Source organism: Pocillopora damicornis, chromosome 1, assembly GCF_964200805.1.
Source record: "Pocillopora damicornis chromosome 1, jaPocDami1.2, whole genome shotgun sequence".
NCBI classification, from domain to species: Eukaryota; Metazoa; Cnidaria; class Anthozoa; order Scleractinia; family Pocilloporidae; genus Pocillopora; species Pocillopora damicornis.
This window is the reverse complement of record NC_142670.1, coordinates 13,025,305-13,049,094: the sequence shown is the minus strand read 5'-3', so window position 1 is coordinate 13,049,094 and position 23,790 is coordinate 13,025,305. Positions and strand designations below refer to the sequence as shown.

General features: G+C 38.5%; 2 protein-coding genes and 1 long non-coding RNA gene across 3 annotated transcripts; all 3 read right to left on the bottom strand.

Moving 5' to 3' along the window:
* Positions 1–4,138: 4,138 nt before the first annotated feature.
* On the bottom strand, positions 4,139–6,452 carry LOC149052091 (uncharacterized). The gene is made up of 2 exons (XR_016181451.1): positions 5,558–6,452; positions 4,139–5,442 (listed from the first exon to the last, which is right to left on the bottom strand). It is a non-coding gene; the product is annotated as an uncharacterized LOC149052091 (long non-coding RNA).
* Positions 6,453–13,839: 7,387 nt separating this feature from the next.
* LOC149052090 (polycystin-2-like protein 2) lies at positions 13,840–16,978 on the bottom strand. The gene is made up of 3 exons (XM_089212638.1): positions 16,292–16,978; positions 16,017–16,185; positions 13,840–15,724 (listed from the first exon to the last, which is right to left on the bottom strand). Exons 1-3 carry the CDS (start codon positions 16,976–16,978, stop codon positions 14,034–14,036), a joined length of 2,547 nt encoding a protein of 848 aa, XP_089068764.1. The 3' UTR covers positions 13,840–14,033.
* Positions 16,979–16,983: 5 nt separating this feature from the next.
* LOC149052089 (polycystin-1-related protein-like) lies at positions 16,984–23,790 on the bottom strand. Its single transcript, XM_089180190.1, has 11 exons — positions 23,724–23,790; positions 22,880–23,273; positions 21,952–22,360; positions 21,631–21,795; positions 20,363–20,488; positions 19,853–20,038; positions 19,310–19,549; positions 18,341–19,069; positions 17,798–18,031; positions 17,135–17,548; positions 16,984–16,992 (listed from the first exon to the last, which is right to left on the bottom strand). Exons 1-11 carry the CDS (start codon positions 23,788–23,790, stop codon positions 16,984–16,986), a joined length of 2,973 nt encoding a protein of 990 aa, XP_089036316.1.

Sequence of the window (23,790 nt, the reverse complement as noted above, 5' to 3'; positions counted from 1 at the left end):
CTTCGCCCTTTTGTCGTCACCACCTGGCTCAGAATTTCGCCATTTTGAAATATTCAGTTGTTCTCCACTCAGCCAAGTCCAAACCCCGCCTTTCTTCTCTAAACCAATGTGCCACGCTCTAGCATTCCAAGTTCCACGCTTTTGAATCTCACGATTGATAAACCGCCATACTACTTCAGTTTCTATGGAGACTAAATAACCTTTCTGGTCGGAGCAAGCACGATTGTTGCTATCCCAATCTCTTCCGCTTTTCGAAAAAAAGTAAGAGGAGTTTTTGAAACAGGTTGCTTGGCACTCTATGAGAAAAAATAAATGAATAAATAGATAAATGAAAAAAACGCATACTGATGACAACAATAATGCTGATACGAATATAGAAGCGATCCTCAATCCTCTATGAACGGTTCTATACGGGAATTGAATCCATGACCTCTGCGATACCGGTGCAGCGGTCTACCAACTGAGCTATCAAGCCGACTGGGGACTCAATTTATTTTTTCAGGCCACATTTTCACTACTATTCAAATAGTGTTCATAACTGTTCATCAACCGCAGTGCACATATATGATTTTCATATATTTACGGAATAATGCTGATGATGGACACAAAAAGTTTTTTTTTATACAATTAATTTTAATAACAAATGATCGGCATCAAAATCCTCTACCTCACTGAAGCAAAAATTACAATTAGGCTACGTAACGTTTTAAAAGTGGAAATTGGGTAGATCAGGGTAATAGCACCGTTATTCATTGAATTTTTATTTTGCTCTCCAACTTACGTTTTAAATCACAATCCGATGTAATTCTAACAGCAAGTTTATGGCTTATTATTGGCATAATCAGTCAGATATTATCTTTTTTACCGTTCATGTTAAGGTGCATAAATGTTAAAATTGAAATTACACTGCTTAACCTGTTCCTGGCAAATCCATCAACAAATGAAGGATGACTGTGGAAGAGAATAAGCAAATAAATTGATTGTTATCTCAAGAATAACATTTGAAACAATGAAAAAGGTTATTAGATTTCGAGTTAGACGATGCTAATGCATTTTATTTGCTTGATGCCCTTTGATATCTACCCACGAATTTCATAACCTTCCTAGGAAGCAGACAGAGAAATTTAAAAAAGTGTCGCATCTCCGCAATTTACCAACCAGCTGAACAAAACTTGTTACATGTGGAAAATATTTATAAGGATACGATAGACCTTCGCGAACGTTCTTCGCGAAATTCTCAAACGGGTTATTTCAAGTGCAACCAAATTATAAAATAATGAAAAGGATTTGAAATGCGCTATTCAGAAGAAAAATAGTGTTTCGTTTTAGCTTGCAACAATTCGAAACGGACGACGGCTGTTTCTTTAAGCGAAGGAATCGGGTTTCAAATCTGACCGCTCAAAAAAAACTTCTGTACAATTTGAATCTTGGTTGGTCTTCAAAAATTTTGAGGAAATTTCCATATTCTAGAGTGTTACAAAGCTATGGATCAGCAGGCCGCGGAACCTGTGGAACCCATATAATATATATATATATATATATATATATATATATATATATAACTAACTGCAGACAGTACTGTTTCGGCCTTCTGGGCCTCATCAGTGCTGTGCTGATGCTAGGATGGGGGTAAGACCATATAGCCACCCCAAGTGATCTCACATATGTGGGATCATCTAAGCCATGCCAGAGTGCTCAAACTAGAAAAACTAGTGAGCATGCATAATGCTAGCAGCAATGACTCATCCTAGTAGAGTGCTCAATTTGGACATGGAAGCAAAGCTTTGTATGCCAAAGAGCTATATCTAACTGCAGACAGTACTGTTTCGGCCTTCTGATATATATATATATATATATATATATATATATATATATATATATATATTTGTGTGTGTGTAAAAGAAGAGCAAGTAGATAAGTATAAAGTTGGCTTTCAGCTACAAAGATGAATAATTTAAAACAGAAATATGTTGTAATTGTCCATAACATCCAACTTGGTGAGCATTTGGCAGTCACCTACCCTGAGTGTTAATAATTGAATAATAATTTGAAAGGTAAAACGGTTTGGGTTCCGCGATATTTGAATAACGCGAAGGCTCTCAGTAAACCTTTAGGTTGGAATTCATTGTACATGATCTTGAAATGAGGAACACGAGGCGTAAAGTAACATCATCGCCCGTGATGCTTGTATAATTTTGAGGTGATCCCTTAAACATGACTAACAAGAGGACTTTATTAAAAGCCAGAATTAAGAAGCTTAAATCAAAAAAGAGTCTCTACGTGGTTGTTAGGAGTTTCATTGCAGAATTTAAATACATAAAAATTGCTTAATTTTCAGGGTTGTTTTAATTATTTTACTGTGAGTGCACGTCACTTTAACCACCGACGGTTCGTTCAGAGCCATCGAAATTCATGATTACCAACGATGTTTTAACATAGGACGAGAAACGAAAAAGTACACCAATTCAACCATGTTTTTTTCCAAACTCCGGATCGAATTTTAAACTTTGCATCTGTGTAACTTAATATCATTTTAAGTACACCCTGATGATTAAGTTCGATCTCTTGTCTAAGCACGTCGAACGTTCAGCAGCTATCTGAAGAGGAAACGTGGTTCCCTTATGACATCTTGTCATAATGGCATAAAACGATGGCAATTAAGCTATCTTAAATGTGGCTGCCAAAGCTTTTGTGTAGACAACCATGACGCAAACAACATGACCACCGCGCCAATCTCCAGCTTGTGCTATTTGCTTTCTGATTACTTTGCTTTGTATTAAGGGCTTCAAGGAACCCAATTTATAAGAGATCCTTCTCTAATTAAAAAAAGAAAATTCTGGTGGCGGTTATTTGGCACTCTCAATTAAAACAAAAAACACCAGATTCTAAAGATACCCGCATTTAATGTGGGCATCTTTAGAGTCCGGTGTGTTTAGAGTCCGGTGTGTTTAATGCATGCAAGTCATGATCTCTGATCACATGTTTATGTCGTAAGTCTCTATTTTCTTATTCTGTCATAGTCGGACCAATAGACAAAAAGCAGCTTCTACCAGGTGTAGAGCATTGTTTTACTAATACAATCGAAAAACTTCAAGGCATTTAAATATTTTTTGTAGGTCAAGTTTTTTAAAGAAGCAGCTCAAAAATAATTGATGTTAAGAATTGTAAATTTCTTTATGAGCTCTGCTAAATGGAAGTTGTCTTAAACAACTTCTGTTTTATCAACCGGCAGCTAAAGCTAGTACGCCATCTGTTCGTATGCAAAAATGGAAATGATTGCCATTTATTCATCTTCGTTATGACATACTTTTCAGTTGGTGGGTCTAATTATTTCGTATGCCTTCAACTTTGATGGAGTAACTCGCTCGTGTGTCAATTAACGTACGTTCTTATTTTCATACCACGGCAAACCCTGAATCAAAGGATTTCTTCTTGGTTTTCGGATTTCTTCTTAGTATCTCCACGCTCATGGAATAATTGATTATTTAGTCCAGAATATTCCCCAGCCCTAGCTGCGATGTATTTAGTTATTCGAAGCTTGGAGCGTTTTGACCTATCACATTTGAGTGGTGTAGAGAGAAATGTACTTATATATTTAGAATAGTTTCTTGTTTAATTATGTGTGCCGAGTAGTTTATAATCTCTTAGTTTACGTCATTTCCGCCCAACATTGTCCCAATTTAATTCCAAGTTAGTCGATGTATTTTCGATTCAAAACGTTACTCCTGTCTTAGAAATGCGAAAAAAAATGAGTAAATGCAACTGATCCACAAAAGATCCAGTCATAAGGGTTTTTTTTTTGTTCTTTCTAAATGAGCTGTTTATCTATTCAAACATTTACGTATTCATCTATTTGTTCATTAAACAACAACTTTGAATGTCAGCGCTACCTGCTAAGACTATTAGTATTACTTGTTATTGAAGAAATGTAAAATGGTTTCCGTGTTTACATAGCCTGATGTAAACACGCGGGAGGTTGGGAGAACACTCGATAAGCGTAGAAAACCACGAGGCGAAGCGGAGTGGTTTCCAGCTTATCGAGTTTACATACGCTCATGTAAAATGGTTTTATGGCCAATCAGAGTACTATTTGAATTATTTTATAAAATACGATTTTAACGACAGAAAGAGCAATATCTACAAACAAACCCAACTAATTTATTAAACAACTTGTCATATCCTTACCAAGGAGAGACTCTTAAAGGAAGTAGAACAATTATCCTTAAATAAACTGATTGAGGCCCACCACAAAATACTTCTTAGCTCACCACTGACACAATATCACAGTTGTCTCTAATCTAACTCGAGATTAACAATCTTCCATAGTAGCTCTCTCTCGGTATACTTTTTTGAAAAGCCTCACAGGAGAATATGGCAACCTCTTCCACTTTTTTGTTTTAGTTTTTTATTTTTTGAGAGTGGTCGTCTTCCCCTGTTGGCTGCAACAAATTGGTCATCTCCTTTATGACTCGAACGAGTATCAAGATGTTGAGCTGAAGAATGTAATAGAAATAAATTGATTATTTAGATTTGGTTATCGAATAGCCAAAACAGGAGAGGATCCTTGCCGAAGACGTTACTAGTTTGGTAACAAGTGTTGGATGAAGAGTCATTTGCAGAGAATAGAACTCCAAACTGGGGAACCTAGATTATGAGCCTCGATTCTCTGACAATGAGCTAAAGGATCTCGAACTTAAGTGTCTAAACCGAGTGAACTATGCAAAGTGAATCCTCATGTTAAATTATATAAACCTAATATCTCCATATCTTTCTGCTCCTTTCATCTTGCTCAATGTTTTTTAATTATTTTTGCGCGACAAAATATCAATGTAAAAATAGTGAGAAAAAATCAACAAGGAAGGATAATACTTTTTTAATACTATGTAGCAAAAGTTTGAGAATTTATGAAGCTATCCTATGCCTGTGAAGACATCAATAGGTAAAAATTGACCAGCATCCCCGCAAACAGCGGCTACGTCCAAAGTTTTTTGTGAGTAAATAGGAAAAGAAAAATGGTAAATGTTGTGCGGGGTCATTTCATAAATACTAAACTCGCTTTTAAAGAGCAGAGACAAAATATTTGGCAGCAATTAGAGTAGGTATATCAATCACAATCACCAACACTAATCATAAACTCAATGAAAGCTACATAGGCGACGAATATCCAGATGAGGTTGTTACTCGAGGAAAGTCAGCAGCTAAACTCGAAGAAGTGAAAGAAAAAGGAAGAAAGACAAATTTTCAGCAAATGAAATGATACCGATTTAAAAATATATACAAAAAACAAAATAACGAATTAAATGCGACAAATTAAAAGGAGAAGAGCAAGAACAAACCCTTGAGTTTTTTTCCCACTATTTATCACTCGTATAGCTTTGTAACCCTTCCTTTTTTTTCCAGTAGCGATGCCAGGTAAAATGGCCACCAAGATCACTGGAGGACCTACCCACAAAGAAAGGAGGGAAATCGAGACACTTCCCTGCATGACAACACCATATTTGGCGATCCGAAAGCATGATTACAGTTTCCAGTGCATGTTGTAAAATAATGAACTTACCCCATGAGATGACGTGATACATGTACATTTTGGTGTTGATGTTGTAAACTTTCACAACGAAGAAGTGGAGATTCCCTCAATCAGCATCCAATGGAAAGCGGCCATCAAGAAATATTGTATCAGAGCTGCTATTGTAACACAGGCAGCCTGTGGAAAGAAAGAGTTTTTGTATAATTCTTCATATGGGTGAGCATGTGAAAGGCATGTAAAAAATTTCATTCTTTCTAATGAATGTGTTTACAAACCTTTCATCTAGTTCTTGAAGCCTACGCGCGAAAAGTTTGGACTCTTGCATGCTCTCTGGAGCTTCAACGCTGATCCGTCAATGAACGCGAATTTTAACTTCGGCCCCCCTGCAGAGCATTTTTAAGTGTCTTCTCTGTTAGCCTTTTGTCCAGACTTCCAACGGTGAAGCCGTACGACTACTTCTCAGTGCAAACTGCTTATCATTTTTTTCTTAAATACCAGGCCTGGATACAGTGGCCCATGTATTTGAGCACCACGGTCTCCTTGGCTTTTCCAATTTCGAGCAACAAGTTTTAAGTATTAAAATTTCTAGGCACAATTTTGCCGAGGAAAGAAATTTGTTTAGTTTCTTAGCTACTCTCTACAGGTTTATGAAAAGCAATCCTCAACATTAGTATTGTGATATTATCGTATCATTTTAAATTAATGTGTAATGATACTTTACCTAATGCAAGTGCACTCGCTATTTTTTTGTCTGCATTGATGTCCGCTAGAGACTTCGGAAACTTTCAGATCACACCCTTTTCAGGCTTTAAGATGTCAATCAGACTCGCCGAGCGGTGTACGAACACGACCGAATGCACGAGAAGAAACACTGATTGACGAGTTGCGTAACAGCAATCAATAGAGTTTCCCATAATGAGATAATGGACTAATAGAAAATAGAAAAAGTCAAAAAGTGAATAACGAACAACTTTTATGATTTAAAAAGAGCAATTGATAATATTTAGATGTAACCAAGTATAAAAGCAGAGCTGCAGGGGTTTATTACTGTACAGCCCTTTACCTCATTGAAACCAATCACTGGCTGTCAAAGAATTTATTCATGGAAAACTAGGAAGAAGCATTCATCATGTTGAGGGGGGCATGGAGTCAAGGGCTTTTCAGAGGTTGGAGGGCAGCTTTCCTTTATTCATATAGGAAATGAGACGGTCATCTTCTTATGCAAGTTCCGTGGATAATGAGAGTTAATGATAATGACTGGCTAGATAATTTATGTAAATAGCAAGTAAAGGATTAAAAGCAGGACATTTTAAAATTATTGACGGAAAGCTTCCTCAGTGAACAAATCGATTGGATCAAAGTAGTTATGAAAGACCAAGTAAAAACTGGGAACATTGACAAAGCGATGTTGGAATTTTTCGGTCTGAAGCGGAGATAAAAAAAAAAAGAAAACTTCGTTGCCTCGATTCAAGCCTTCTGCGCGCTATGTATTTCTTATTTAGTGCATAGAGAGATAAATCTGTACTCGAGCTACGATGCCTATCTAGCAACAGCGTATTCTTGTTTCTGTAGGGTGAAGTGACGAGAAGTATTGCAATTCTCCCCTTGGCCGGAATGCTCGTCCGTGACATGTTCCTCCCCCCCTCCCCCCACCCAACCCCTTGTTCAGCATTTCGTCAGGTTGTTCTGTCAGTTCGCCGGTACCCAGTAAACTCCAAGATGAAGCGAGGCACCGTGAGGATAAAGAGTCTTGCACAAGAACAGAGTGCAATGTGTGAGAAATTTTAGTGCGAACTCTGCAGTGGTAAATGGATGCCTCGTCTCTGTCTCAATATAATTGTTTGGATGGTTGGATCGAGAAGGTCCCATTTGTCTTACAAAAAAGAGGATCAACTGGTAGCTGAATTAGTTTCATTCCGATTGTGCAGCTGGATGGAACTCCAAATGGGAACTTATATAAATTTCTTTCTGGATTCCGTTCTCATGATAAGGCGAATTTTGGCGATTTCATATTTTTTATGTATTTTTTTTTTACAGAAGACGGCTAAAAAATATACAAAGCTTTAAAACGCACGTGCTGAGCTCCTAGGCCATTAAATCTCTTGTTTTACCAAGTCGTCGCCGCAGTGGATTAGAGACCTTAAGCAAACCACGACGACGGCGGCAACGGGGACGTAGCAAAACAAAAAATATAATGAGCAGAACAATAGCGATGGAATGCAGAGTTAGGGAAACTGAGGCTAATGGAAGAGAGAAAATCATGAGCGTAGCCGTGAACCACACAGTAAGCTCGAATTAAATTTCAGACGAGATGTAACCTTCAAGCTAACTCTTCCTGTTGCAGTTGTTTTTTCGTTCAGTCAGCGGAAAACAAAACGGCGTCGCTCGAATAAAGAAATCGCAAGGGTCTGCCTCCTCTTCTCGTGTTAACGGAGGTTTGTTTTTCTTTTGAGGGAAAAAATAGAGCAAATAGTCAATTACCCTCATTCATCGTTTTCGAATAAATCAGCTGCGTATTCATTGCCGCAATTTAAAAAAAACAATCTCTTGGATAAGTTCAACTTGAGCTATTAGGCCAGCTTACACTGCAAGCACATTTTCAACTCGTTTCTTTTTTTATAATTTTGCCGTAGTTCATTGTTACAATGGTTTCCCTTGAGCTACACGGCTAGATCACGCTACCATAACATTTGGACGTGATGTTGAAAGAAAAGACAACATCAAGAACCATATCGCTTAAAGATTTCATTATGCTGCGATCGGGAATTTAGTTAGTTAGTTAATTGTCTTCATTCAAAACATTAGAAGCTTCTAGTGATTACCGAATTCCCTAGCAGTCGAAAAACTACGGGAAATAGCCTCATATTGAATAAACAATCTCAGTCGCTGTGACCGCATAAGTCGAAATACCTGCTGAAGTGATCATATTTTAAATCAGTCAGGAGAGATTTATTTGGAAAGAAATGTAGCTGTGATTTCCACTTCTGAGAGAAATTATTAAACTATCCCAGGCATGTCAGAAGTATCTAAGATGTCTAGTTAAATAAATTAGGACGGATAGTTTTGTGTTTGACTTTTTTCATATTTAGAGACTGCGTGAGACCTTTCTACGGCATGGGATTAGATTGTTATAATCTTAAACACAATTTTGAATTGTGCTGCGCTGAAGGCGAGAATCTCAAATTCCTATCTAGCGAAAAGATGATTTTTCCAAATGAAACTTACCTCATTCAGCTAATAATGAAAGTGTTGTAACCGAGAGCATCTTAACAACCGTCAGCCAACTGATCAGGAAAGTTTACACGTACGCGGGTGCCCTCGATTGTTTTCACTTTGTAAACAGTTTGCAGCTTTTGGGTGTCAATGTTTTAGCTTCGTATTTACGTAAGTGATTACGCTAACCTCTGGTCGTGCGCGATGACTGCCGAATTGGTTACTCGACAACGTGTCAACAAAAGACAAAACATCCAGCTTTGAGGAATTAACAAACAAACTGACTCGCGTTCCAGTTTTCAAAAACCTTTTAATTTATAATCAACGAGAAGATATTATAGGTACTATTTGCTGAAATTACACCGCGTTTTCTTTGCCAATGGACCATATCAGATTACACACCTGACACAATAGAATATATTTGCCATAGGATTGTATTTTGAATGTACAATTAGTCAACACGATGAATTTAGAAGCGTTAACTATCAAATAATATTGAGAAGGTTTTAAACATTACTCACAGAGGAATCCATATTTTAAAACCACCTTTACAAAGAAAGAATCAAATAATGAATTAGAGGTAAAGGTATTTAAGCTAATAGTAAGTATGATTGTCTGGATAAGTGAACTATTAAAGTGATCATCAATTTTTCATCTGACTTCCCCTCCGCGAGACATGAAATTAGTGCCAATCACTTTCATGGACATTAGCTCTTTTCAGGACAATACGCGCTTCTTGATCGACCGTTCCTTCTAACTTTAAGCAGTTTCTATCGCGAACATTTCTTCTTGTCATGCAGCTGGAAGTTCAAGATCAACGAGTGTTATCGACGACACTGAACAATATCGAAACCACGGATAAATGGTCTTTGGTATTACTGCTCTTTTTCTCAGAAACTTTACAGATTTTTAGTTTAAGCAATCCTCTTTGAAAGTGATGGTATATTGTAAAGTGGCACCTGAGTTTATAGAGCAGTATCCAAAAATTTCATTTTATTCTCGCATGGTAACCAAGTGTTGATATCTCGGACCATATTCAAGCCATTTGCACTAATCTCAGACATACCTCAATCGTCTCTTGAGGTCATTTAATGACTGAGTAACATTAGCTGGCTAATTAGTGCTTGACTTAAAAATTAAAACAAGACATGTCAGAAATATCATATGATCATTACATTATGGTGAGCCTGGGAGAGAAATCAACTGCCCTTAGCAAAACAACCCAGATGCGTAACTATAGCGCGTGAGTGCATCAAAAAATAAGAGGGAGGGGAGGGGGGGGGGAATGAAGCACTAGAAAGAATATCACCCCCTTTCTTTGCCAGAGTGATTAAAGTAACAATTTTTGAAATGAAAAAAATCTACTCCAGACACTCTGAAGTAGGACCCTCCCCTCCCCTGTTAAGGAACTCTGCTAGCAGTCCTTTGTCGAAACAAAAAGCAAGCAAGTCGTCAACACTTAATTTATTTTGAGCTTTAAGGAAAGGAAATTAGTTCCTTTTCGGACGCCATCAAGAAAAGAAAAATATCCTTTTCAATTAGTATTTAAAGCATGAAATGTCACAGACATCTAACGTGAACTATATTGAGTAACATTAAGGATGAAAATGCAATAAAGTGATATTCTCCTAATTATTTTTTTCCGTTGATTCATGCAGTTCTAACTTTTTTTGTTGACTTGGTATGTTTTTGATACTTTGAGACAACATTCGATGCTCACCAAATTATTGAAACCCGCACCGTAAATCGTTTCTTTCCGTTCTAAAGAGCCAAAAAACATATATGGAAATGAGTTAATTAAAACAAGTCAGGCCAATTATGGATGGGCAAGCTTGGATGACCACCACTAGTCGTGTATGAGAAACATTATATTATTTGCCGCTGAGGGGTGGGGTGGGGAATAGATGGTTTTCATTATTTAATTTTATTATTATTATTTAATTATTTCCATAGGGAATGGGCAAGCTTGGATGACCACCACTAATCGTATGTGAGAAACAATTCATTATTTGTCGCTGATGGGGGAGGTGGGGAATAGATGGTTTTCAGGGGGAACGGAAGAAGGATCAGTCGTCGCTAATAAAGTATATAAGTGGACTTAATAAAATTGGCTGCAAATTTACTTCAAATGAGCGGGTTTTCTTAAAAATATTACATAGCCTTATAACGGGCTGGGGGGGAAGTGTAAAATCCTTAAACTTCGCCCCTTCCTCAAAGGAAACAAATCAACAAACGCTGTCCCTGATAGATTTGATTCTTCTTTATTTAGACCTTGATTTTACTCGATAGTAAAGTACAGCTTGATTATTCAATCAGCGAAAACTAGAAATGCGTTTAATTCTTAAAGCCGTGTCTATCAACCCTTTTGCTCTCCATTAGCAGTTTTCAATCTCGTACCCAGGGCTTTTCGCTCCCTAGAAAATCTGGAGATGCTCCGGGAATGACTTTACGGATTCTTTTTACGCAAACGTCATGTTGACAAAGTTTTTCAAGGAACTCAAAGTGACAAGCTTTGTCGGGTGGGTAGAACTTGATAGTTATAGGTTTTCCTTCCTCACTAATCGGAGAAGACAAATTTTGTGCTGGTATATATTCCAAATCCTGCCAAAAATAAGCACTCATACTCAATTAATCAAACTCTGTAATCCCGTACAAACTTTTCCCATTTTTTATAGTTTTCAAAACTTTCTTAGCTCAATGAATTTGTTCCCAAACCGCTGCCTCGGTTCTACTCCTCTCCTGTTTCATGGTGGAGCAGGCGCAGATAATGTTCGGAGTGAGATTGTGACTTAGATCGTTAAGTTTTTGACGTCATTGTTAATATTAGCTAAAGTTCTGTTTTCTGGGTTGAAGAATTTCTCCAAATACCAAGAACATTTTTTTTGTAGAAACTTAGCTTTTCGTCATCAAAGGAAATATTAGAGAATAAGTTTCAAATTTGATTTAATCAGTTTTGAATGTCTGGACAAATATTTGATTTCTGTGATAAGATATAGTGCACGTTTTGTATTTTAGACAGTTTTTACTCACTCGATTGTTCAATATTTTTCTAAATAACTCTCGACTATGCGATGACAGGGAAAAATCTCAATGGTTGAATATAACGAAAACTATGATTAACATTACCACACTCAGTATTTTTAAGTAGAGTTTTAAAGCTGATTGTAATGTGTTTTGAAACTAGATTTAAACTCGGCGAGTTAAGCCATCACACGTTGTAGATCTTAATGGTTGTGATAATATTATAGCTGACTAAATTTTTTATTCAAGAGCGACACCCGTGACTTTCCGGTCATTAAATGTTTTAGAGGAAATTTTCTCAGATTTGATGGTTTTTTAGTTTTGTGACCGTCTTTCGAGCGACAATTTTCTCTTCCGCGTGCGCACTTTCATTGAAAAGCTTAGCGAACACATCTTTATTTGGGCCAACGTTATGACGTGAAAAGGGGTAGAAAAACCTTACGGCCATGGGTGAGGTTTCTGCCTCTTTTGTGGGACCTGTTTTCCCTATTAAGAAGGTCACGATTCAGAGGAAATGATTTTTTACCGACGCAAAATTACACCTTTTATAGAAAGGTGCTTCTCGTCGGCGAAGCCAAAAAGCAGATTTTCAGTATCGATTATAAAGAAGTTTGGCTTGTGATTTACTCTTGAACTTCCATCAGTTTCTACTCGTCTAAAACGGCCTTTATTTCAAGTTTACCACCTCTTCTCAACCGAAATTTTCCCTTGAGTCCCGCCAAACAGCGGAAAAGTTAACTCTTCACAGATCCAACAAAAACTGAGATGATCAAAGAGTGACCAGGAAAGTTGCGGTACAATGTGTACGTAGTAAGCTCGCCTGACAGAAAGTCTTCAGACAGCTTATATTATTACAGAAAAAACAAAGTGTTACGTTTGTTCACAAACTGGTTGACTCATCTCACCTTGCTGATTTCGTTTTTCCTCGAGGTTTCCCTTCTGAATACTTGAACTAGGTTTTCCTCTACTTTGGTCACATTACCTCTTTATAGGCCACAATCAATATTTTATTTTTTCTTTTACTATGAGAATCGATTTACCCTCGAAAAAAAAGATGTCATTTTACGCTAGTGGTCCTTTACCTCTCTACGATGACCTTTTTCTCTGTCTTCAAACTGGCCGCTGGGATGAGTTTCTGCTTCCCACTCTTTATTATCACTTGACAAAGCGTTCAACCGTTTGTGCGTGGGCGGATATTTCGTTTTCAAGCTGTCAAAGTCAATGGTCAATTACTGGGGTAACAAAGTATTCGTAGTTGAATAAACTTCGTGTTCAAAAAATCTGTATTTTTCCTTTGTCAAACTTTTGTTGTTTCCTGTCATTGACTCAATTCTTTCCTTAGATTTTGCGTCAGACAGGTTGCTTTGTATCCTGTACTTTACCATTTTGCGCGGGGAATTTCCAGCCAAAATTGTTCCACTTGCGTGTTTCAAAAGAGATTAACTCTTTCCGTGCACAGTATCCCCGTTTAGGTAAGTTTTTTTCCTTCTCTTTTCTTTTTTTTTTTTTTTTTTTTTTTTGGGGGGGGGGGGAGGGGGAGGAAGACTTTAAAAAAGAGCTAACATGTGCTGTCAGTGTTTTGGAAAGCTCAGTTTTTAGTTTTTTACCCATGGGTCAATTCTCTGTTGAGCGTCGCTTTTAGACCGTTGTTTGTACAGATCGAAAAGTACGCTTTACGTTGAGCGATAGCATAGAGGGTTAAATGTACATGTCAAAAGTAATTTGTGAGAGAAGATGGCGTCGAATTCACTCAAATGTAGAGGAAAGGCGACAAAACGTTTCGTTTGGTTCTTCTTTACTTTGGGGTAGCACCGACGAGGGGTAGTTTTCGTTTGCTGGTACTCCACAAGCACTAAATGGAGCAATTTTGCGTAATTATCTTGCCACTGATGAGATGATTGCTGACATTCTAACGAGGTCTTTCCCTAAGCACCGCTTCGAGAAACTAATCTTCAGGTCGTGAAGCTACGTTTTAATTATCTAATTTAGATGGACCTACATACAAACATAATACACTCCGAAGGAAAGTGGCAAAAAAATTCTTTCTACTTGATCGCCTCTACATTTTTGTTGCCACCTCTATGTTACCATCCTTTATCAAGTTTTTCTGTATTTTAATCGTGAAATTCAATTATAAAGAAAAGAACACATTTAATACGTATACGTGCGAAGCATTTCAGCCATTTGACAGTGATCACGGGATAATGTAGACTACAGTCCCGATCTTTCAGTCTAATTCTCGAGTATATGATCTATTCCTTTCACCATTTATCTATTTCCTCTCTCTTAAGAAGTCACAGGCTCGCATTGTTTCCATTAAATAAAGATATTCTTCGTCCTCTTTTGAGAATCCCGCCATAACCCTATCAAGCCGCTGAAACAATTCATGCCCTCTTTTCTCTAATTTCCGAAGATGAGAGTTAGCGACATCCTCTTGAAATCGAACTTTCTTCCTTTTTTTACCTTTGTAGTGTTCGTCATGGTTCATTCTTCCCAGTGTTTTCAAGAATTTGCTAATTCCATCGGAAAATGATTTTCCTCTTGAGTATTTCGGCTGTTTTTCTCCTGGTTCTTGGCCTGTTTTTCCCCTCAAAGCTTTGATAGCCTCACTGATTTGGTCAAAGTTGACTTTTGAACTCTTCGTGGAATCAAGGGTAATGCTTCTATCTACTGCTTTTTTCTCTTCCGTGCTTGATGCTTGGGAGACTTTCAGTTGTCTCAGTCTACTGCTGACAGTATCGAAAAATGTGTTCCGTTCTTTTGAGCCTTTGCAACGAACCTCATCAACGAGCTCGTGCAACTCACTTTCGTTCGCGGTATCCTTTGCATCAAGAAGTGCATCGTTTATTACGCCGATAAAAAAGTTCATGCAGATAATTGTTAGGGTGAAAAGAATAGCAAAGACGAATATCTTAGCGTATGTGCCGTTTACCTCTGCTAATTCACTGATTGGTCTAGCTTTCACTCTTCCAAGAGTCAGTTCGAGTTGGAAATAAGCTGCTTTTAGCACTGAGGAGTAGCGCTCAGATCCAGTGCCAAACATCAATACACCGGCGTGAAGAAATGCCACGAAGAGAATCAATAGGACAATGCTAAAGGATGAAAGAGATTGTGCAGATATCGTCAATGCTTTGGAGAATACAGCAACATGTTTATTGAAGCGAATGACATGCAAGAGTTTTGCAGTGACGATAAACATCAGGATTCCAAGTACAACATTTTCTGCTTCATGCCAAATGATAGCTTTTTTGAAACTTAAATTTGCATAACTGTTTTCTTTTAACCTTGCCCATGTTGAAGAGACTATGATTTGTCGTTTTATGTACAAAACCACGGCCAACACGGAGAAAACAACCTGGGACATCTCCACCCAATTCCACACGGACTGGAAATACCGGGAACGGTTATTGTAAAGCTTGAAGCATTCTCTTCCCAAAAACAGCAGAACGGATACAGCGTATAGTAAAATGCAAATCAAATAGAACTGATATGAAGCTGTGTTTGTAGGATCAAGAGAAAGAATGTCAGTTTGTACCAAAGCTTCTTTGAGTCCTGATGCCTCAACTTCGTAAAAGTATGTGGCAACACCTAAAATATTCACCGACGGGTTAAACGCGGAAAACTGTGCGAGAACCGCCCGGGTTTGCCTGTCAAGCCAACCGTTGTTTTGCAAAGTGGTTACGGCTTTGAACCCCGTATGGTTCTTGTACCCGAGGTCTGCTACAAATCCTCCTCCTCGATAAAATGAGAACTGTCCCCACTCTGACCCGCTATCACTTTCTTCCGCATTTTGATATCGCCATGGCTTCGGGCAAAGTCGAAATAAATCTGCGTCTCTTGTAGAGTTGTCGACAAACCTCCAGCCCGGTTCATAGAAAGCGGTATTGTCTTCGTTTGTTTCCGAATATCCTTCGTAACATTCCTGGAAAGTTGTCTTCATGTACTTTAACACGTTGCATGGTGCTGTAAGTTTAATAAAAAAAAGGGACATTTATTAGAAAGTTTGTTTTGGAACTAATTCAATCTACAGGTATAGCACATCTCCCATATTCTTTATCGTGTAGGAAAATTTAGTTAAAAACCGGATATTAACTTGTGCCCGTTTTTTCTCTTTAAAAGGTGTATACAAATTAAAGCAGAATATCAAAATCTTGACAACGTATGCCTAACACTTTGACAAAAAAAAACATTATATTTTCTGGGCGTCTCCTTTAGGGTGAGTTAAACTTAAAAGTAAATAAAAGAAAGGACTTACTCGATTTCACTCTCAGTTGCCTTAATCGAGCCATCCCGACGAGAAGAGAGCGTTTATTACCAATGTACATTGTTTTTTTCTCTTCCTGACCGTTGTACCATCTACCGGAAAACACTCCAGGAATGAAAACTTTCCGCAGCCAGCTCCAGTACTTCCTGTCATCTGCCATCTGAGTTCAATGAAAATTAATACGTTACTTACAATTGTGACTACATCAATCGTTGGGTAATATCAGTCTTTTAACGATTTATCCAAACACAATAAATGTTACTCACATTGTTAAAATTAGGCAGTCCATCTCGGATTGATCTGGTCATTAAGTAGCGATGGTCATTTCTGTTTCCATAGCACACTACCATTAACAAGAAAACGAAAACCAAGTAGATACCCAACTCTGTGAAATAACGTGACAGGTTCTGTTTCTTGGCCTGGCGTTTCCTCATCTTTTCTACTTCCGCTAATTTCAACGTCCACAGCCTTTGTTTTGAGCAACCGCTTTCAACTTGATTAGAGTCTTCACATGCAGGTACCGTTGATCTCTTCGCCTTCATCTTGATAATGGCCGCCAAAACTACAGCTGTAAAGAACACTTTAACTGGTTCTATGATTGTGACATCTTGAGCAAAGGAGATAAGCATTGAGGACAGCCACTGCTCACTGACACTCTTTTCCCAAATCAGGCTATAGAAGATTGTAAACGTAGCAGAAATAGCACAAGAACCGAAAAACAAGAACCAGGCGATACCTTTGATTAAATTAGCTTTATAGCAAGGACTGTTGTTACTCGAGGACTTTTTGGATGCTTTTTTGAATAAAACCACTATTAGTATGTTTATTGGTGCCACAATGAGCGCACTTTCAATACCAGTAACTACTTGTCTCCACGAGAATTTCAGAGGTCCAACTTGAATAAGTTGTTCATATTTGCCTTGGAGCTCATAAAACATCGCGTTTGCAAACATGGATGTCAAAAGCACTGAAAGGCAGCAAGAAACTCGCTGTACTCTTGAAAAGTGACTTCTCTTTGGTTTGGCAGCAACTGACACCCAGATATGTAGCTCCGTAAGCCCTCTCCGCCAGCGTTTTGCAACCTCACTGGCAAAGTCCATTTGAGATACCGTTGCTTGAAACATTCGCTCGATACGCCCGTCTCTGCGCTCAAGAGCAAACCACTGACTGACCATAAATTTCCAAGACTGATTGGATTGTACGTCCCGAATGAAAATTTCCTCTAAAAACCACGAAGGACTGTCACCAAAGTTGTTATGACCAATCTTCACTTGTCGAATCACACCAAGAGATTTGTTAACATACAGTACAAACATGGCCGAGTTACCACGAGAGAAGGACACGTCAATTAAACCAGTCTCTTCTTGGCTGAGCTGAAGAATGCCACTCCTTCCGTCAGAACCGTAAATCTCCATAGCAACTTGAGCTGTTGTGCCTGAGTATATCCAGACTCCTGTAGTTATCACTATCTCGTATCCATATGTACTCTCTGGAGAGGATGGCAAATGGACTGGTAAAACGTTCTTAAGAAAAATGATAATGCCATTAATGAATCGGTGATTTACTTTTTTTTTACTTTTTCCCTTACTTAAAGAAAAAAATATATATTTCTATATTGTTGATATTAAAAAACTTGGAAACTTTAAATGATTATTGTGATTTCTTCCAAGTTTGCTGATCACTTTTTTTGAGGATACTTAGAAAAATATGAATTCTGCAAGTTTTCAAAGCGCATTAGGTTCTACATAATACAGAATATGTTCAGAACTTACATTTTTAGAGTCTTCTATGTCTGTCTTCCTGACGATAACAAGCACAATCACGTAACTTAAGAAAACCAACGCCACCGCCAAAATAACTGTGATATTTCCAGATTCTGGCGACTTTTGAATCTGCACTTGAAGCTTGTCGAAGTCGACAGGATTCGGTTTAACCAAAAGACTTCCCCCAAAGGATGTCAGGTGATCGCAGCTGCAATTAATAAATCTGTCCAATGCTCCTAAAATCTGGAATTGTCCAGAGAGAAAATCACTGTTTCGGTTTTCAGTGCTAATGATGCGTCTTGTCCATTCAAAGGTATTCAAAGGTCGTGATTAGCTATGAGAATAATTTTATTTTTTACGATGGAAGACTACACACGGGCTCGACAAAGTTTTGTCGTCTAGATTTTCAGTTGCCAAATAAGCGAAGATGATCACAATGGAGCACTCATTTTTCCACAATTACGTGAAACCCACGAATTCTTTGAAAAGTGTCTGAACTAATTCCACATTATAAAAATTATTCGATAATGTTAAGACTTTACACCGACTCACCCGACAGCCTTTTGTTACCCACATCTCAACTTTCGCTGACCAGTATACACAGCTACCGAAGGTCACCTTCAGAGTATAGTTCTGATCGGTTTTGGAATCATAAGCTGGTGTCACAGATGCAGTTTTACTCATGGGTAGGGTAGGTGGGGGATCTTTGACTTCGACGCAAGAGCGTTTTTGTCGTCCAGCTGTAAAACACGATCTTTTCTTTCTCCTGTGTGGGGTGGTCGTGGTGGCATTATAGTTTTTTACGCCCAGAAAGTATTTTCCAGGATGCCTGGCCAATGTTGCGATTGGGTTAGGTGGGTTCGACGAGCATTCTGGTTGTCTCTCCTTTTTGTCATGCGCGCTTGCAGTCCAAACGCACTGTCCATTTTGAGAGATTGTGGCATTGAGATCGTAGTTTCGAGTCGTTGGCCGTTGACCAAATCGCAAGTAAACAAACAGATGTACAGTTGGCTCTTGGGGTTTGACTTCTACCTGTATCAGAGTGTTTTCGTACTTGACAGTTATCTCGTGGAAACGTAAATCGTCATCTGTCGTGAAGTACCATAGCTCCTTGGGCATTGTCCGAGATTTTGATGGAATAACGATAACAATGTCTTCTGGTAGACTTGACACTTCCAAGAGCTCGCTTTTATTGTCCTTTAAGTCCAGAAATAGAACCTCAGAGTCGACTCGCTCCTTGGTGCTGTCCCAGGTGTAGGGGTTGAATGACATTGATAGCATCTGCAATAAGAATAAATCAAGACTTTTTGTTGACTTTAAGGAATTGAGGATTAAGAGACATGATAATTATCGCTAACTGACCATAATTATGGAAGCCAAACGAGAAAAAGAGTTCAGGATGCCTAACAAAGACTGTACCTTCCAATGCGTTTGGTCTTGGGTTATCAGACTTTCCGAAGTCACCCACGACTAAATCGATTTTGACATGCGCTCGTTTCTTATTTTGATGTAATCCCTTACCTGGGTGTCGACAAAACTTGTTCTGTTCCTTCCTGTGACAGGCCATGGTGGTAAAATGAAGCTGCCACTTCCACCCTTTATCTGCAGCCCTGCAAGTTTATTCGGGCTATGTCGCCCTAATGTCATGTTCAATTGACTCGTGGAGATCGATATCGTGTTTTCACCTGGGACTCTCAGGGCTAACAATGCGTCTGCAACTTTTCCCAGCACTTTTAGGGCAGTATTAGCAGACCTCTCACCCTGTAAAATGAAACAAAACATCACGAGCAAACAGTTAAAAATAAAAAAAAGAAGCAAAGCTAGACTAACAAAAAGAGCTTAGCAGGGACAATTACAAAAAAAATTAATTTTTTGAGGCACTTGTAAGGCTTGCGACGACCTATTGTAAGTAGCGATAATGGCAACTTTATCACGTAATTTGACAGCGGCACCAGCTTGACACGCAATGTGTCAGTTAAAAATGAGGGAAGCCGACTCAAGTGCAGCTTGAAGTTTCATATGTAACTATATTTCGCTGTTAGACTACAACAGCTAACAAAATACCTGCTCTTGGAAGCTTAAGATGGAATCTATTGAAGCCATCTCTGCGGATATCTTTAGCACACTTCGAAGACACCAAACTAAGTTTTCTGCTGATTGAGTGACTAAAGACATATTAGCAACGTCCTTCAACTGGACGATAGACCTTAAGAAGGTCGTTTGCGAATCGACAGCCGATAACGACAGTTCCTGAAAGTGCGTTATGAACAAACATGGAATTATTTGCTGCTCAGCACAGTACATTTCTATTTCTAGGAGCCCGGGTTTAGAGAGGTATCGTCGCCTTTAAACCATTTTTGTTTAGGTAAAGGAATTCTAAAACGCCTTTTGGCATTTATTCTCAAACATCTTTAGCCTGTGCATGATAAAACTAAATCAAGACAACCGACAGCGCTGTAGAACTCTAGCTCATGAAAAAAGCAATCAATAATTTTTATGTCAATTGTGGCAATTTTATATCCCTCTACATGTGTGTCATTCTTTATGATAAACGATCGGTCTTATTTTACCTACCAATGACTCGGGAGAGACTTTTTCTAAGACTTGAAGGGCAGAACCAATCACGGAGGAGCTTTGAAGCAGGTCTGCAGTGTTGTTTACCTTTACTGACGTAATAGTTTTGATTACAAAGTCTACAACCTTGAAATGCAATGAAGTTCAATCGCATATATGTTAATGCAAGAACCTTCTAGCATGCTAATATACGACAGCACAGGTACACAAACATAACCGTCTACACGAATACTGGAATGCACGAGTACACTACTATACGAGTACATGAGTGCACGAATACACGAATAAATTAGTTCACATAAATACTATTTATCACATAAACTGCGGTGTTATACAGGGATTCCCGGCCCTGAGAAAAGCCGTAATAACACACGTGAAAAAATATCGTATTTTTAACGTGCGTTGATAAAGCCAATCAGCTGCTGACACGTCACTCGCCTTTGGCGCCACTTGGTCTGGTTGATGAATTAAAGGCGAAGCCTTCACGATTCTGAATTAAAGTTGTTTGTCGGAGCTTTCTCGAATTATGGCGGCTAAAACACTAAACATCCGTATTGCTGACAGACAGTGAGGTTGAAACTTTCTTAGAAGGGGAAGAAAACCAATATACTAAAAGAAAAACCGAAAGCGACATATTCAGTGGCTTTGGTGTTAGCATTTTCCCGGCTGAGGATGAAAATCGACAACTGGAAGATTTGCCACTAGCCGATTTTGGCCGTTTACCTGAAAGACCTCTTCTGTCGGTAAGGACAAAGTCAATAACTGAGAATTTTGTAAATTGAAAATTACGACCATTGTTGTTTTTTTAATCATGATTCAACGCATTTTTCCATCTTAGGAGCTAGGGCCAACATAGTCTACGATTATTATTCGGGGAATTTCGATTCATTTATTTTAATTCATAAATGAAGTCGGCTTTTCTTCTCAGTAAAGAGCTATTGTGTTTGTATGACAAACAAAGTAATTCATGGTTGCTTGTAGATATGGAATTTCTCTTCTCGTGTTCAACTCGACATCTCACTCTTTCGCTGCGCTCACTCGTGAGCTATCGATTTAAAAGCTCCTAGAAAAATTTTATATCTACGGGAGCATGTATTATTCTCTGTGTATTATTTGTAGTCTACTCAGTGCAGTTGGATTATAAAAGTCATTAGTACCACAATACATTAACACACGTATGTGCAAATACTTGGATACGCAGAGATATCATTATGCTACTACACGAATAGTGCGTCCATGAAATATAAAACATTTGTAATCGCATTTACCTTGATTTTCTTCTCCAAATTCATCTTGGTTTCTTGTGTAACAATTTGAAGGACAGAGTTTGCTAATTGTGCCGCTTTTCCCAAATCTCCTTTTCTGATGACTTCCTGGATCATGGCCTCCAGGCTTGTGATTTCATCTGGTCTTAGACTCTGGGAAGGTTTAACCTACAGAAAGAGCATTGGTCAATACTGGGTAGGTTACATGTTTAGAAAAAGTTTGCTTTTTTACCCTCCGATGGCTAGCTTTCAAAAAATGACGAAATTATGTCAACAAAATTTCCCAACTACATCAATATTACAGAACCTACCAACTTAACTTACCTGTACTGTTAGATTGACAGGAGAGGCAGAAATTCCGAAGCTATCAGTCACAACAACGTTGAATCTCATGGTATAGTTTTCTGCATTGTTCCCAGGCGGTATCCCAAAGGTAACTATGGAGTTGTTGACGCCATGATATAACACAGTGTACATACCGTTCTCTAGTCTATATTGAAACCGGTAGGACAGAGGGGTGCTGTCACTTGTCCAGTTGATACAGCTCAGATTAAAGTGTGATTCCAAGGAGATGCCACTTGACGGAGTGATCGAACATGTCCCCCTTGTGGGCGGTAACGCGGTGGAAATGTCGTAGGCTGACATCGCCCATAAACCGTCGTTAGTTGTGATAAATAATGCCAAGCGGTACATATTTCCAGCAGCAAGGGAACCTCCATTTATAACAATGTTGCTTGCATTTAGAGGTGTACTTGTAATGAGTTCTAAATTATATTTTCTTTGCCAAACAGTGGACGTGTTTCCCTCATATCGCTGGTAGAGTATCCACTAATACGGAGAAATTTTGAAGCACTGTAATCCCTTGCATTCTGATCGGACACTAAGTCGTACTGAGGGGCTGATTTTAGGCAGACAATTTATGAAACACCTGAAATAAGGAACGAATATCGATTACTAAATGAGAATGTAGATCAATGTAGCGTAACTACGGCCTTGCTTGTTGAGAACAATGGTTGTCATAATAACTGCAACAGAGAAAGAAAGGCAAAATACAGCAGCACTTCGGGCATACAAGACAAGACATCACAAACAAACAACAACAACAACAGCAATGGCAAAATCAACAGCAAGAACTTCAACTGAAGCAGAAGCAGCAATAAGAAAATAGGAAACTAAATAGGGATATCAGTAGCAACAAAAAGAACAAGCAACAGCCACAATGATAGCATCGACAACACGCCAACTTTCTTACCTTTGATATGTTTTAGGGGGATCTCCATTCGAGAAATGGATGACTTGATAAGCGCTAGCATTGCGATAGTCTTTGGTCACAACCAGTCTAGCTATGTAGATATCACTGAGAGACATAGCCTCTGTATTCAAGTAAACTCGCACGCCAGATGCTCTTCTATTATATTGAAAAGCTGACTCGTTTACCGCAATAAAGAAGTCTCTTTTCTTTCCCTGCACATAGGAGTAATTCCCAGTGATCTCACCATAATGCCAAGTAAAGTTCATTCCCGATTGGTCACCATGTGCAGCCTCAGGGTCATATGAGAGTGAGCCATCCAATGTGATGTTTTCTTTGAGTCCTCGAATCACCTCAGATCCGCCAGAAATGACTGCAACAAGGTCCTGCGTCTTACCTAAAAGCCGTTGTAACAAAAAGCAAAAGTTTGTTACTTTTTAACCTTAGCTTACTGTTAATCAGAATGGTTCTGCTTTGTCATCAGTGCGCCTTGACAAAGCTGAAGTAGCCATTAGAAGACACATTCAGATTGCTTTTCCAAATTTCCAACGAAACTTTTTTCTTTAGATTGGCATATAATAGTAAACAGAACAGAGTTCCTAAGATTTCTATCATGGAATCATTGTAACATTACCTCAAGAAATACCCCTTACTCAAAATACTAAAGAGTTTCTCTTGTATACCCGTTTATGTTCGGTTATGAAGCTAGCCACAATAGCGTTTTTCACAAACACGAATTAGACTACTGGATACTGTCTTTCCCACACTTTTAAGACAAAGCCCTCGCTACAGAAAGGGGTGGCGTGAAAGCTGAAAAGATGTCAAGTGAAATCGGAAAAAGCCTAACTTTCGGAAAATAAGCAACCTTCAGTTGTTGATGATGATAGTGAAGTCGGTGTTGGTAAAACTGTCAT

What these genes read in the sequence shown, in the direction of transcription:
- LOC149052089 (XM_089180190.1), bottom strand. Translation starts at nt 23,790, where the DNA reads ATGACAGTTTTACCAACACCGACTTCACTATCATCATCAACAACTGAA. An exon ending in CTGTCAATCTAACAGTACAG is followed by an intron (nt 21,796 to 21,951) that starts GTAAGTTAAGTT and finishes CTCTTTCTGTAG; the next exon opens with GTTAAACCTTCCCAGAGTCT. An exon ending in CAAGTTTTGTCGACACCCAG is followed by an intron (nt 19,070 to 19,309) that starts GTAAGGGATTAC and finishes TTCTTATTGCAG; the next exon opens with ATGCTATCAATGTCATTCAA.
- LOC149052090 (XM_089212638.1), bottom strand. Translation starts at nt 16,978, where the DNA reads ATGTTTGCAAACGCGATGTTTTATGAGCTCCAAGGCAAATATGAACAA. An exon ending in GACTGCCTAATTTTAACAAT is followed by an intron (nt 16,186 to 16,291) that starts GTGAGTAACATT and finishes CATTGAACTCAG; the next exon opens with ATGGCAGATGACAGGAAGTA. An exon ending in GCAACTGAGAGTGAAATCGA is followed by an intron (nt 15,725 to 16,016) that starts GTAAGTCCTTTC and finishes TTAAACTTACAG; the next exon opens with CACCATGCAACGTGTTAAAG.